The following is a 15,439-nucleotide window of genomic DNA, read 5'->3' on the forward strand; positions in this document are numbered from 1 at the left end:
GTTCCTTTAATAATACTTGTTTTGAGGAGATGGAATACATTTGTGTTCCTTTAATTTCCTTTTAAATTCCTTTTATCATCTTACTCATAATTGTATTTTATAACAGAGGAGACCTAGATATCTTTCCTCCAACCTCAACTTGGCTTAATTTTCAGTCTAAAGAAGAAGCTGTTAGAAGAATAACTTTTAAAAGTAGCTATAAATAGATATAGCGCTAGGTCTAATGATGGACTCAAGTTTGTAAAAATCTGGAGGATGTATGTTTAAATTGACTGTGTTGGGAGAACTGAAGCTTACTCCCTTTTCTTACTAAATAATAAGAAAAACACGTAACTAGCTGAGCTAGCCAAACAATAACAAATCACTGACTGTTACGCACGGCCATTACGTATCCTGTAGTTTCTTGGGTGGAGCAGAAATTTAAAATGCACAGTAGCTGTGGCGGATGTGAAAGGGTTAAAAGTGTGGAAATATCTTCCCACAGACAGAATTATGTGTGATCAAGTCTTGTGGTTTGATCCAGACTAGAAGAAATAAAACAACTGACGCTAGTAGTAATATATTTTCAGTTACATGTAAGCTGTGTCTGTTGTTATCAGTAGTGGCATCCTGCACAGCAAGATGCCCTTTTTGCTTTCAGTAGCCTATGAAAACCTCACTTTAAATTGCTGAGCCTATGATGTTGTAGGTGTGTATTATACATATGTATGTACAAAAGCCCCACCTATTTAATATATTGAATGTGATGCACTCAGAGAGCCACACTGATCACTTAAAGGCCAGTATTTCTGTGGCACAAAGCAGTCTCAAAGTAGTCATTGCAAATCTTCCTTGATGTTATGAGACACATGGCATACAGGTAAGGTGTATACTTCTGGGAGTTACTGGATTACTTAGCTGGCTAGCTGGTTGGAGGCTGAATGTGGACAAAGGCTTGATCTGTCTGGTTTACAATTGGGAAGGTGTAATTTTTAGTCACAGAAGTTTTCAAAGATTTCAGTTTCATTATACAAGCATGATCAGAAAGAAGACACTTCTAAATATAGCTGTTATTTTTTCCATTTAAAAATATGGATCTTTTCCAGACTGCAGTGGTATGTTTGAACTACTGAAGAGATTTGGTTAACTGACTAGCACATGGGATATAAAGGAATGTTTTTAGTCACTAAAACATGGGACAATATTGTCCCATGAGGAAATATTGCAGGGTAAACTAATACATAGGAACATCAGTTCTTTCATTAACCTTCCACAGAACCGAAGTTTACCCACAGACATTAGAAATGCTGGTTGTCAGTAAAAAAAATTCAGGAAAATAAATTATTTAATATATTTCTCAGAAATTGTGATGTGAAAATAATAGGCATGATGTTGGATTCCGTAAAGAAAAAGTGAGTCTTCTTCACCTTGTATTTGAAGTAAGGCTCTCATTAAAACAAAACTAAACCAAACCAAAACCACCTCAAATTTAGGGCAAATTATAGTTCTGCAATAAAATAAACGTAATAAAAACATTGAAATACTCCACTGTGAGTTTTTATGCTTATTACTTAAAACTGAATATTATATGCATACTCCAAAATACATAATCCCAGTATTGTGCATCAGATAAAAGGGTAAGAAATACTGATACTGAGGTAAGTAGGTTAGCAGTCATCTTAATGTCCCATTTTTATTGATTAATGGAGCCAAAGAATAATACAACAAAAATTTAAGAAATAATCATGTAAAGAATTAGATGAATTTTATGTTGAAATAGTCAAAAAGTACACAGAAGTGAAAGTTACTTTGGCTATAGCCTCTTCAATGTCTCTGAACTTTCTTTGTAATAGTTTTTTAGTATACCTTTAAATTTGTAATATAGTACTATGGGATGGCAATTGTATAATTGACAGAAATCTTTCATTTACACGACTAATCAGAAATCTTCTGATAGTAAAGTGGTTTTTTTTAATGATTCCCTAGAAGTTTTCTCCTGCCAGCTATTTTCTGGCATGCTGTGCTTTATATTGTGTATGTTTTTCCTTAGTCAAAATATAAATGGCCCCTAGATTCCTCCCAGGAGTACTGGTGGAGGGAATTGCTTTGAATTGCTAAGGCTGTATCTTTACTTTGGTCTCATTAAATCTCATCACCATTAACACAGCTACTCTTATGTACAGAAAGCTGTTGTTAACCTTTATGGAAGTACCATGAAGGTAATTTCTTTAATGAATTTAGGGACAGTAACATGCAAACCTGTTCCTGTTCCTAATGGTCTCAAGGTAGAAGTGTCAGTAATTTCAGTGGGAAAAGAAAACCAGGCGGTGTTTGTTGGTCTGCGTGGGACTGGATATTAGAGTTTGAATTTGGGCTCTCGCTCTTGAGGTCTGTAGAGGCTTGCTAAATTTGGGAGGAGTGGATGGATTAGATATTTCATTTGGCAAAAGAAGATAACAATCATGTTCAGACTGCCAACATTTGAGCTCCCTTCATTTCCTAAGCAGCCTTTTTTTGCTGTTGTTTCTCTTGCCTTCAGCTTAAAGTAAATGTCAAATATTCTGAGATGTCAACGTTCATGCTGTTGTAGAGTTATGTGGGTGTGCCCAAAGCCTCTGAAAGATGCCTAGTCTTGACAGCGTGCTTTTTTTTCTTTGATACAAAAAGATTGATGTTTCCTCTGACACTCACCTCACCTTGACCTGCTCCTTATGTTTGTGCACTGTAAACCTGCACCTCTTCTGCCTCTGAGTTGAGATTAATTACAAGAAACTGAAAAAAAACAAGGTTTTTAAAATTCAAGCACTATCTGGTTCCTAGTTAAGTGACTGCAGTGTTAACTGTTTGTCCCGGAAGAACAATACTGTAACCTGTCTGCCATGGTATTGGATTCTCTCAGTTGTTAATCAGCTGGAACATCTTAAATTTATCAGATTACAGGCATTGTTAAGGCCCCATCTGTTTTTAGTGGTTCATCTCAGTGTGACTCCACCATGGATTTAGTACAAATCTCAAGCCCAGCCTACTTTTCCTATTCGTCTTCCTCCAGCTTTGCATCCTAAGGTGTAATTTCTGGGAATAGTAATGGAGGATATATACAGAAAAGGAAATCAGGCTGAAGAAGGACACTGGAAAAATAGGCATTTGGAGTTCAGTCTGAGCAGTAGTATTAGCATGTATCTACCTTGTGCAGCTGGGAAACAATGTTCTTATTTGCACAGTAAATAGATGTGCAAGGCAGTTGTCACAAACTAGGTGCAGTAAAACTTACAAATATTTTTCTCTCGTATCATAATAGTGCTTTTTCAAATGCTAATGACTTCAGTTCATACTGGTTTCCTGAACTTGGCAAAGTCCTGCATATAAACTTTTCCCAGAGGGCCATTTGCGTGCTCTAGGAGAATCAATTTAGACTTTAAAAGTTCAACTTCATGTTGTTTAGGCAAACAAAAACATAATTTCAGAAGGAAGTGTCTAGAACTGTATAAGATGAAGGAGGTGGGTTCACAGAGTCTTGCATCTTCCAGAACAATTGACCTTTGGGTCAAAGCTGAGCATTCAGTTAAAGACAAAAGGTTTGGAAGGAGGAATGGGAGAAGGAAATGAAGGAGGGAATTCTGTATGTGTTAATTTGTCATAGGAGGGAGAGTTTAGCATTGAGAGGGGTTTTTCATTTTAAACATGTCTGTAATGTTATGCTGCTGGGAGGAGTTGTTTGTTTCTGTCCTATCTGAAAGCCAAGTATGAACTTTTGTAAAGAGACTGTCTACTGCATTGTATCTATTCAAGAATGTGTAGTAGTTTGCTGTTTAAATACCATTTGGATGCATATCCCTTCAGACTATAATGTTGCATCTTTCCACTTGTGGTGTTGGAAGTTCTGGACCTGTTTTGCTTCTTTACCTGAATCTGGTGTTGGAAAAAAATGGGGCTTGGGAAAGCACTGCAGTCCTGTTCTGAGAAACTCTAAAATGAGGCTGTGGGGTTTTGCTTATCAGACTAAGGGCTTCTTTCTTACTGAATTGTATTGTGTTTCTGCCTTGTGTCTTCACAAAAATGAAGTGCATAGTCCCTGATCTCTTTGGACTTGTAGATTCAGACCTTTTCTGTGGGCCACGTGAATTCATCTGTTTTACCTACATGGTAGTATTGATAATGCTTCCTGTATTTAGTCGCAGTTCTTGTTTTTTGAAGGTCTTGGTACCCCTGGTTTTGCTACAACAGTTTCTGATGGAGTTAACCAGACGGGGTCAGGAACCACTGAGTGCACTTGTGAACTTCGGGGTGACATATCTAGAAGACTATTCTGCAGACTATATCATTCAACAAGGAGGATGGGTAAGAAGATAATATTTAATTTTCTTACTTTGTTCAAAGCTTATTTCTAAGTGTGATACTACTCTTAATAGGAATAAAAGCTAGGAGGGGTTGCTACGAGAAAAGGAATGCCCAAGAAAAAGAAAAAAGAAAATAAAAAAAGCAGGAGGTCAGGACCCTATAGTTGGAAAGGGATCTTAGGCAGTCATCTATTTCACCTCTCTGCCCCAAGAGAGGTGAAAGGCAGAACTGACTTTTACCCTTTCATTTCTGATGTTGACATTAAAGACCTATTGTGAATGGACTCCACAATTTCCCCATGCAGTCTGTTGCAGTTCTTTGCACGTCTGGTTTGTTGGATTGCTGTTGAAATTGAAGAGGTCCTCAGATGTGAAATAATAACAAGTTTTCATACTAGTTATTCCTACATCATTCATGAGTTAAGATGGTAATATGCTGCTGCAATATGGTGAGCTCTTGCATGTATGTTCTTTCCTGTTAATATAAATACAGAATTGCATTTAGAAGCAAACACCCGTAACAAAGGATGCTGTGCCTGAGAGGCTTATCCTTTTAATGTTATCTTCATACTCTGGTGACTGCTGGAAATGGTATATGTTTTTTTTCCTCTTAAATTTCAGAGAGTTTTTTAGCAGATAAGTAACTGGGGAGCACTTCATACAGAAATGTCAGTACATACTAATTTATTTTTATAGTAAGTGATAAAATAGCTAATGCATATTGGATTTTATAGCTATGTAGGTATGTGGATAGAATGAGCAATCAAGATTTCTTTGTGCTGCATTTCCTTGTGGAACTCTTCAATTCATGGTAACCAATGTTCCTGAGTCATGGCATGCTGAGAAAGTTTCATTTAAAAATACATCACAGAGGCAGCTCACAGCCAATAAGCTGGGTCTTAAAGGTAGAACTGTGCTAAAGGAGGCTGAGCTTTAGATTACTGGGTTTGGGAAGGATGCCAGATTTGAACGGAATTAATCTGGGATTAGTGAAATGGCTCCAGCAAGTTGATTTATTCTGAAAAGAAAAGCTGTTCAGGAAAACCCAGTGATTAAAAAATGCTAGTAGGAAGAATCTCATTCAGACAGCTTCTCATATTTCAGGACTCTGCTTGAAGATTTATTTAAGTGTAGTTTGTTCCAGAATTTCTGCACTCTGCATGTCTGCACCTTCCTATATCCTTTCCCTTCCCAGCAATTGTGGATAGTGGTATTCAAAGCCTTTGGGAGGGATTGTTTGTCTTTAATGGACAGAAACACTAACAGCATGCAGCCAAATGACCTTAGGTCATTTGATAAAGGCACTTGCATTTCAAGTATTTTCATTACAGGGAAGGTCCTTACTTGCAGCTTTACGACAGATGGATGTTAGTGCTATTTTGCTTTTCTGCCTTTTTTTTTTTTTAAACCTCAGAAAAGGCTGTGGTCTGTTCTCTAGCCCCCTATTTGAGGCCTGCTATAAACATACTTAATACAGCGCAAAGCCTCTGAAAACAAGCAGCTTTCCAGCATGGCCTCCAAGAGGGAGGGGACTGTGCTTTGTGTTTGTGTGACTGGGCACGTAGGTACAGATCTGGGTAGTCGGTGTTTAATGGGCTACGAGCTTGTCTGTATATATGCGGTCAGGCATAAAATCAGACTGACATAAGCGGTACAGCAAACAAGCCAGAGCTATTTTTGAAACAGCAGAAGAGGCGAGGAAAGAGACAAGGTGATGAAAATCCTTTCCAGCTGAATCAATGTAGCTGCATTAACCCTTTGTGAGTTGCTCTGGGGAGGGGGTTGGGGACCTGCTGGGCTTGTGGCTTTACTTGGAGGAAGGCAATATACAGTTTTATTGTCTTTTATTTTTTTTCCCTGCAATGAAAATGCACCTTGTTACCAAGTGACATTCTTCTTGGTTTCTTCCAAATTGTGGGATGGTGTTCTGGGATGGCAGTGCTGGGAGCAGGGCATGGGGTGAGGGTGGGGAGAGTGTGTGCGTTTCTGAGACGGGCTGGGGGAGAGCTGCCTGGCAGGCTGTTAGCCATCAGGCAAATGTTTTGCATTTTTTTTTAAGATAAGCATCTGCCACAGGAGCTCTGTGTGTGGATCAAGTTGTCAGTAATAGTTTGATAGAGGCATAAGGGCAATGTATAAACCTGGGAGTCTCCAGTGAATTATGTTGCTGTGACAGTAAGAGGTTGAATTTTTGTGTGAATTCTGGAGTGGTGTGAAGATAGGTCTTCTCTACAGCTTCTGAGAGCTTGCTTCAAAATGAGAAGATAGAACAGAACAGCCTTTCTGTTTTTTCATGGATCCGGAGCAGAGGAGAGCTTTGCAGGAGGCAGCTTTTCAGGGGCAGACCTGAAAAATTCTGTAGTGTTTCTGGTGCTGTCTCTTCCCTTGGCACCAAGTAATTTGGGATCTTCCTCAATTTTTGGATTGGAGTCAACCTTTGCCAGGAGGGATGTAGGCAGGCAAAGGTAAGGGGTCAGCTGAGCCCTTCCTATGCCCCACTGCCCATCTGTGGAGTCAGAATTTTTCTGAGCTGTGTCATCCAGTGAGACCACTTGCTGTGTCATGCTATGCAGTCACGATGCAGCTGGAAAAGCTCCCAAGGTTCTGCGTGTGCGTGAGACTTCAAGTTGTTTTTTGGGCTTGGGAGGTTTGTAGGTCCAGGAAAGTGTCTGATTGTTGCTTGCTTACAACAGCTAAGTAGAAGCAAAACTGCTAGCTCAAGGGAGTAAAGGTTGATAGATTGGATAGCTACACAGTAGATTTCAAGAAATCTATGTGGCTTGTGAGGAATGGGAAATTTGGGATACTAGAGGTAGAGCCCCTGAGATGAGAAGTTCCTTTTTGATTTTTCCTCCCAGTCCTGCAGAGATATGGTGATGACATGATGTGTTGAAGTAATGAGTGTTCTCTTCCCATTCTCCCTTCATTCTCCCTGAAATTGTAATTCAGCTAACTTTTCATGGCTGGGTGGGACGACGATGTAATGGTTGGTTGGTGAGAGAATGGCTGGCATATTTTTATGTTCAAGTACATATAATATTTTGATACTATGATTCTTGCTGTTGTGTATGCTGCTCCCCTTCCGATTGGTCTGTTTACTGCTTAAGGGTGAAAGTCTTCCAAGTAGGGATGTCTGCAGTGCACTGCATGTTGTCTTTGGATGCTGATGGCAACATAAATGTGAATGAAGAGATGAAATTACTGCTCCATCTAGTTTACAGTCTCTTAGATTTGCAGGTAGATGCAAGTTGAGTTTGGAGGACTGTAAGAAGCAAGGAAATCTTGCTTTCTTCTGAACAGCCTCCCTCTTTCACTAATTGCAGTGAGAGGTTTGGCTGCAGCTCTTAGGTTTACACTTCTTAAGTTTTAGCATGATCTCTCTTTTGGAGCAAAAAGCATTTGACATTCCAAGCTCTCTAAATAGCCACATGTGAGGACACACATTTCTTCTTCCTGACTCTTTGTTTTGAACCCAAATGGTCATACTAAGATCTCGTTCCCTTATCATTTTGAACCATTGCAAAACAATTCCCAGCCTGATTTAGCAGTAGCTGTCTTCTCTTTCCTGAAGGCAATGTTAGGGCTCAACAAACTGACATGCAGTGTACATGCTCTCCCCTCCCCCTTCCTCCTCTTCCCTCCCTTCTCCTCTTTTCCCCGCCCTTCCCTTCTCTTCCCTCCCATCCCTCTTTGCTCTGACTTCTCCAGGGGTGAACGGTGCTGCATCAGAAGCAATTCTTGGTCTCCTGGAAAAGTGCACAGTAAGGCCAGTCAGTTGGTAAGGATTTTTTTCCTCTTCCTTTCCTACCCCTCCTCCAAAATAATTTATTTTTTCTGAAGCTCTGTAGATCCTGTTTTCCATGGTTAGATTTAATCTATGTTGATATAGTCTGGGAATGCCTATAAGGAGGAAAATGTGTAAGATTAATTGGAAGCTAGCTGCTTTTTTTTTTTCTCAGATTCACATTCATGTTAGAAGCCCATCTGCTTTTCATTTGTTGGAAAGATGTGAAATAAGTGCATGCAATCAGTGTTTATCAGTATTCAGTTAATATCTTTTCTTCTCTCAGTAAGAAACTCATATTTGTATTTGTGACCCATAGCTGAAATTGACTCTCCCTTCCCAGGGTTCTTGCCTCATGATGTTCAGATTGGGATTTGAATTTAACTAGTTATTTGCCCATGTTGAAGAGAGTAAATTTGCTTGAAATAGGCATAGTGTTTACAGTTTCTTATCTCAGCCTTGGAAGAGTTGTTCTCTGTTTCCAGTGTTTTGTCTTGGGCTTTTCTGCTGGCTTTGACATTTTCTTTGCTGCTGGTGATTGAATAATTTACCTACTGGAGTCTGTTAACGATCTGGAGGACAAAAAGAGTAAAGAAACATTTGTCATCCTGTGGAGGTGAGGCAGTCAGCTTGTGCTACTGGAGATTAAAATCTCCTGCAGCAGTCCAGGTGTCTGCCTTGAGAATGACAAAGCAGAAGCAGAGATGTGCTACACTGGAGGAGAGATAAGTGAAGTTTAATAGAGTAGCGATGCAAGAAAGGGCAATCTAATTAGAAGAGTCCTAGAAAGGAGTTTTCCTTTCAAAATAGTTATATTTTCCGTTTGTATTGTGGATCACGGCAGTGAAATATCCACTTTTATTTGTATGTAACTTCTTTGGTACAGTAATAGATTTTTTTATTTTTCAGGCACTGTGGCTGAAGGAGAAGGAACTTAAATGGTCAAAGAGCAACTAGATCTCTTTTTTTCCATTCCAACAACTTAAAAACGGTCTATCTGAAGAGGTGGTCTCTAAGTAACTGAATTTACTTCAATTTAAGATCCTAAGACTGAAACCTTAAAGGATGTTCCTTTGGTGCTGACCCTCTGCAGGTAGTAGAGGTTATGTTGGAGGGCAGGGGAAGGAATAGGTTCATTTCTGCAGGCTGTTCTAGCCAAAGCATTCCTTGAAGGGGATGAAAGCAGTGACTGCAATATCAGTCTGCTTTGATTTGGTTCACACGACCTTTTCTCCCCTCCTTTTTTTTTTTTTTTTTTTTTTTCTCTTAATGAAAAAGTACAGTGCTATTTGTGGACTCTGTTTTTCTTGGCTCAACCTATCTTGACGGTTTCACAAAGATGAATACTACAATAAGTGCCTGAGGGCTTTTTGTAACTTTTTTTAATGTGCTGTTCTAGATCTGAGCGTTGCCTGCTTCCCCTTTTATAATCCATTTCTCTGAAGGATTAGCAGGGTAATGCTGTCAGGTCTGACTTCAGTGAGGGTCTGAAGAGGCATGGCATAGCGGGGCTGTGGATGGAGGCACAGAGCAGATGGAACTGCAGCCTGGTTGGCACGGGTGGGAGTAAAGCTGTCCCAACCCCAGCAGCCGTCTGTGGGCTCAGCCTTCGCCTGCTCAGCCCATGGCATAGGCAACATTTCAGCGGCACACAGCTGCTCTGCTATTATAGCTTGGAATCACATGACAAGCCCATTCCCAGCTCTGGGAAAATTTATCATTGTGGGAAATTTGCTTATTTCCCCAGAGAGAGATCTCTTGGGATCCCTGGATACAGACCAGTTTATCACTCCTTGCCTTTTGTTTGTCAGACACTAGATTTTAAGCACAAATACATTTGATGGGTTCCTCCTCCTTTTGTTGTTGCTGTAACATTGTCAGTTACAATGGAAAGTAATGACTGAACCTCATCTTTCTCTGATAGATTATGTTAAAAGGTAAAGTCAGTACCCTCGCCTGAAAAACTTCTTAGCTGTGTTGAGTGTTCTGAATTTTTTATCGTGGTAGAGATTGCTCTCCTGGAACGTTTGCGTTCTGCCAGCATTTCCTCCTGTGCCTCAAGGGACTCTTCTTTGGGATTTTACATAGGTCTATTTAGTTTCAGGTGGGGAGGGGCGAAGTTCAGGGAACATAGATTTTTTTTTTCTTTTTTTTTTTTTTTATTTTCCCCGCAAGGTGGCACTTCTCTGACCCGTACACAGAATTTTTGCTTCTACTGGACAAAGTCAATATCCAGGGTATATGGGTTGCTTGCTGGGATGTATAGCTTTTCTGGGGGCTTTTTAGCATCTTTGGAGATGAGTTTTGTATGGGTCACCTATCCACATCATTCCTTTCATGAACAGACCTGTAACCTGCCTGTTCATTATACTCCTCTAAGAACTGAAGCAGAACACTTAAAACTAACAGAACACTTAAAACTAAACCAAACCCTGGAAGAATACAGACAGTGTCCCCAGCAATTAGACATGGTTGGATTCCATGTGTCTGGTCTTTGGACCTTACAGCACAGGGCTTTCTAAGTCTTCTCTAAGATGCAGTAAATGGTCTGTTGGACACCGTAATGACAATCTCTTTCCATTTATTATCTAATAACATCTCAATTTCTGATTCAATGTGTACTACTATTCCTATATTTTTTGTAGGAAAAAAAGTTACTTTTATCTTTGACACATTCAGAATTTAGATTTGAATATCTGTTTTCACCAGAAGTAGCTTTACATGAATCAGGCTGAAATTATTATTCTGGTAGATAAGGATGGTTTTTTTCTTCTGTGGTGTTAAAGTTTTTGCTGTTTAGCAAAAATTACTATATTTAGTAAGTCAAACTGTTTATATACAGTTAATAACAGATCTATTAGAAAACTATGAATAATAGCATAGTCATCATGAAAGTCAGTTTCCAAGTCTTATTTTGTTTTGTTATGTTTGCTGTCTTTAAATGGTAATTGAAACTTGACAGGTGTTTTTAAGTAGCAATTTTATCCTATATGTTAAAGACACTGGCAGGACTACAGCTGAATCCAAACTGATGGGTTCTGCTTATTGGAAGACCTTGCCAATATTTTTTTTCATTATTTTGTTAACATTTTACAGTTGTATGATGTAGCTCACCCAGTTACATAATAGCTATAACCTATCCTGAGGGCTAGTCCAGCCCATTTGTTAGAAGTGCTTGTCTGTCACTTGTAGAAGTCTTGTGGAAAATTTCTACAAGTCAAACCGCATAGATTGAGGACAGTGATGACTTCTAGGGCTCCTTCTTTAAGTCTGCAAATGCCACCTTGACAGAATTCAGCTGTTCTCCTCAAGACTGCCTCACGTGCTGTGGACCATCCTTGTTGTGTATTAGCCAAGAAGGGCACTATCTGGTTCTCCTTAGTCTCATAACTTGTGCCAACTCTTCCCTCAAGCAGCAGTGGTTGGGATTAGGAGTGGCAGGGTGCTGCGGTGAGGGACTTACTCTTGCTTCTCTAGACATGCATGACGTGGTTCTGTAAGTATGCTGGATGAGGAAAAGAGCTCCAAGTTTGCAAGTCTCTCATCCCAAATTTGAAAAAGAGGAACTCAGATTTTTCTGGTCTGGAGCAGCAGACTGTTTACAATAAACAAAGAAGATAGAGAAGCACTTACATACATTGCTTATTTAATTTAAATCTAAAGTGTAGGGCTTATATAAGGCCTCAAGTTATTAAAAATCCTTCCACATGTTCCATTCTGTCATGAATTAATCTGACTGTGGGAGCTTTGCTTCTGGGTCACATCTGTAGATGAATCAAGAGAATTCTCCTAAACATCATTCAGTTTTTATTGCAGCTGCTTTAAAAGAAAAAAAAAGAAAAGAGTGCAAACCTCACCTGAATCAGTACAAAATCCTAGCTTTATCCTCTTGACTTTGTGAATTAACTCTTAATTCAGCTCAAGAAATATTTATTATGTATCCTAAATAATGTCTATTACTGTTTGGCTTTTCAGTTAAAGCTTCATAAGCTTTTAATGAAAACGTACTGAAGCTACCCACCGACACTCAGTGTGTTAGCTTTCCCCCAGGTTTCCCAACCTCAGGCGATCTGTCTCTTCAAGCTTGGAGAGTTGTGTCCCTGAGGAGCTGACATGGAAGTTAAATTGACTGTAGAGACAGAAAGGAATCAGCCGGGCTTTGTAAGACTGATTTATAGGGCACCAGTGACTGGTAACTCTTTTGAGGTCAATCCAGTCTGTGCAGCATGAGAAAAGTGATAATAAAATGCTTGAGCCTCTTAGGCCCTCCCTTTTGCTGAAGGCAGGATGGGTGTGTTGGTACACATATTAACAAGTATTTGAAATGTTGACCATTGCCCATGTTCCCCGTATTACCATCCCTTCATTTCCTTACCCTCTCCAAAGCATTTATCCTGCACATTACCCTCAGCATATGCCCAGATCTTGCCTTTATTTTGTGAGAAGCCTATCTCCAGTCAAAGTGCTCAGCAAAGCACACGGCCTTTAAAAAAATGCCCTGATATGTGGGAATAACTAGAATAATTAATGCCTGATCCTTGTATGTCAGTGTTGCCTCCCCAGCTTATTGTTAACCTGCTGAGGATCTAGCATTACACCATACTGAGCAAAGATATTTTGTTGGGCCTGGGCAGCTACTGGTCCATGTAGTAGCTGTGGTGGTACTTTTTCTATATTGCTTGTTCATTTTTATCATGGTCAAATCATCTGTGGGTTCACTCCAAAGAACAAGTTTGATTTTCCTTCTGAGATGAAAGGGAGAAGTTAAGAGTAGTGGAGAAATAGAGCAGAAGCAGGGGCTGGAGGAATATGTGTTGAGGAGTATCAGGATGGCTTAAAAAATGTCACTGCAGTCTCTGTACCTGGTAGTCGCCGATGACTAGAGGTGGCTCCCTCCTCCCTACTGTGGGCTGCTGAGTCACTGCTCAAAGGCGCTTGGCTTTCGCCACTGTGCGGTATACAACTTCAGGGGAATTTAGATGGCCTGAATATGGCCCTAGTTGATGCTTTTTTTAGTTTATTATTGAAAAGAAGCTTGCTACAATCACCAGAGCTCACAAGCCTGTAGAAGCATAGTGTGGTTTTGGAATGGTTTTTTATATGTTTTATGTTCAACCAGTCACAACTGTGTGGGTGCACTTCCAGTGGTATGTTAAGAGAAGAGCTGTTACCAGTTGTGTGTATCCCCCTTTTTGCTAGTGTCGGATTACAGATGTAGTCGCGTATGTTGTGATGTGCTGCAAGGCAGGAAATAAATTGATTCTGATATGTGGAAGTGTAGAGCTGAGCAGAGAGGAGGGTAGGACAGAGGTTCCTGAGATTGCAGGTTTTACCCCTACTTACCTTGTTGTTTAACTGCTGTTGTTCTGAGTCTGTATTTCCTGTGGAAATAAAAAATTTGCTGCAATCATAGGTGTCTATTAGTAGCTTACATTACAGTGGTAATATTTCCTACTTCATCAATATCCAGAGAAAATCCTAATGATACAAAGAGCAAATGTATGATCTCTGTGTCTGGGCACTGGGCAGTGGGCTGCCCCTCCATCCTTGGCACAGGGTGGTGGAAGCTAGCCACAGCCACTGGCTCCCTGCAGTGCTGCTCTCGAGTGTCTGCTGGAACAGGACAGGTCAGTGCTGTGTGTGGAGTCCTCTGCTCACGTGCTGTGCAGCAGCCCTGGCTCACACTGCTCACTGTTTGCTGTCTTTGGATGTGGTAACCTCTGCCTTCAACTTAAGCTTCTTGGCTCTTCTTTTCTATTGCCCTTACTGGTTGCTTCCTCCTATGCTATAGAGCTCCATTTTGTTTTAATGGTCTGAGCTGCATTTAGAAAAATAAAATTGTTCTTTTAGTGACACATGACTTTCTAGAGGGTACTAGACACTTGAGTTCTCAGTCACTGCTCACAGAGCAGAACTTGCTTTCTATTTGTTGGCGTGTGTGGTGTCTGAATGTTTTCACAAATATAGTGTTTTATTAATTTTTATTTCCTTCTGAATCAAGACTTTGTGGAAATCCTTAGGTGCTTAGTGAATTTTTTGGTTGCTTTTAATCTTCTCCTGAGGAATTTTGTGTACAGTTTTCTCTTTAGAGTTTCTGAACATGTTACTGAGCTGGATGATGCTTGCTATATCGCAGCAATTTAAAGGCATTTATGAAGAAAAGTTCCTTTTGAAATGTTCTGTGAAATTCCTTTATTCACACACAAATATCTTCCAAAGCTCCACGTGCTGAGAAGATGACATTTAGATCCCACCCTTGCCAAATAAATTTTGAAATCCTGAAGTTCCTAGTGCTGTCCTGTACTACAGCCTCCACACTTGTACAGAAGTCTTCAGGAATGGGTCCATCATGTTTTGCAAAATGGCAAGGTGTTTTGAGGGAGTGGATAGAGAAACCCCACTCCAATACTCAACTTGGGCTCCAGTGATCCCTTTTCACAAAGTTGATTGATGCAAGAATAGTTTCCACCGTGAAAGATTAAAGTGTTACTGCCTGATTTCTCAAGTCCCAGTTTGGTGCTGTTGCCAGGGGTCTGCTCCTGCTTCCTTTGCTCTCACTGCAGCTACTGCCAGTGACCAGCAGTGTTTGGGCTGGCCCTCCTGTGCCTGCCAACTCGCTCTTTTCTTTGGTTTTTGTGTGTGAGGAGGTCCTTCCACCTGCTAGGGAAGGGAGGAATTGCAGTGTGCCTGGTGACTCTGTGGATAGTACACCCATGTGTGTGGAGAGTCTGGGCATCTTGTGCTTCCCTGAGAGAAGAGTACGTTGCTGCTGGCCCAGAGCTGTGAGCTCTGTGGGTATGCCTACTGAAAGTTAGAAACCATTGACTTGCAGGCCTGGAACTCCTTGCATATTAGGAACTAAGTGGTAATTTGGAGTTACCCAAGCTGAAATGCGTTTTCCTTCTGCTCTATAAGCAGGGCACCGGTATCAATTCCTCTCTTCTGGCATCAGTGTGAGCAGGTGCAGCTGCTGGCCCTGCTCCACCCCCAGTCGCACTGTCTGGCCAAACTGGACAAAAAACAACAAAATAAAGAATGTGTCTGTTTTTAACTTGGATCAATTTCTGACAGCGATCACTGCGTGAATCCATAAAAAGTTGTGGAACAACCAAGGAGGTGTCTTGGAATGGGAAGCGATCAATAAGAGGCTGGAGCAGAACCAAACCCCAAATTCACGGGTGTTGGAAGGGGTTTAAAAAGATGGGGATAAGCTCTTGGAGTGCTGTAGAACTATTGCGTGCAGAAAGGAGCAGAGAGAAAGAGAACAAATGGATTTGGAATTTTTTTTTTGTCTTATGGTGGGACTGAACAGGAAGGCTTGATAGTTGAATGAGGAATT

At 40.4% G+C, this 15,439-nt stretch overlaps 1 protein-coding gene across 1 annotated transcript in view; it reads left to right on the forward strand.

Moving 5' to 3' along the window:
* The window catches only part of BCL2L13 (BCL2-like 13 (apoptosis facilitator)), a 32,947-nt gene that overhangs the window by 15,383 nt on the left and 2,125 nt on the right, over nucleotides 1-15,439 (forward strand). Inside the window, exon 5 of the mRNA XM_010077580.1 lies at nucleotides 4,174-4,317. Coding sequence (XP_010075882.1) covers nucleotides 4,174-4,317 — 144 coding nt within the window. The remainder of the gene's footprint in view (nucleotides 1-4,173; nucleotides 4,318-15,439) is intronic.

This window comes from Pterocles gutturalis, unplaced genomic scaffold, assembly GCF_000699245.1.
Source record: "Pterocles gutturalis isolate BGI_N339 unplaced genomic scaffold, ASM69924v1 scaffold2908, whole genome shotgun sequence".
Classification (NCBI taxonomy): domain Eukaryota; kingdom Metazoa; phylum Chordata; class Aves; order Pterocliformes; family Pteroclidae; genus Pterocles; species Pterocles gutturalis.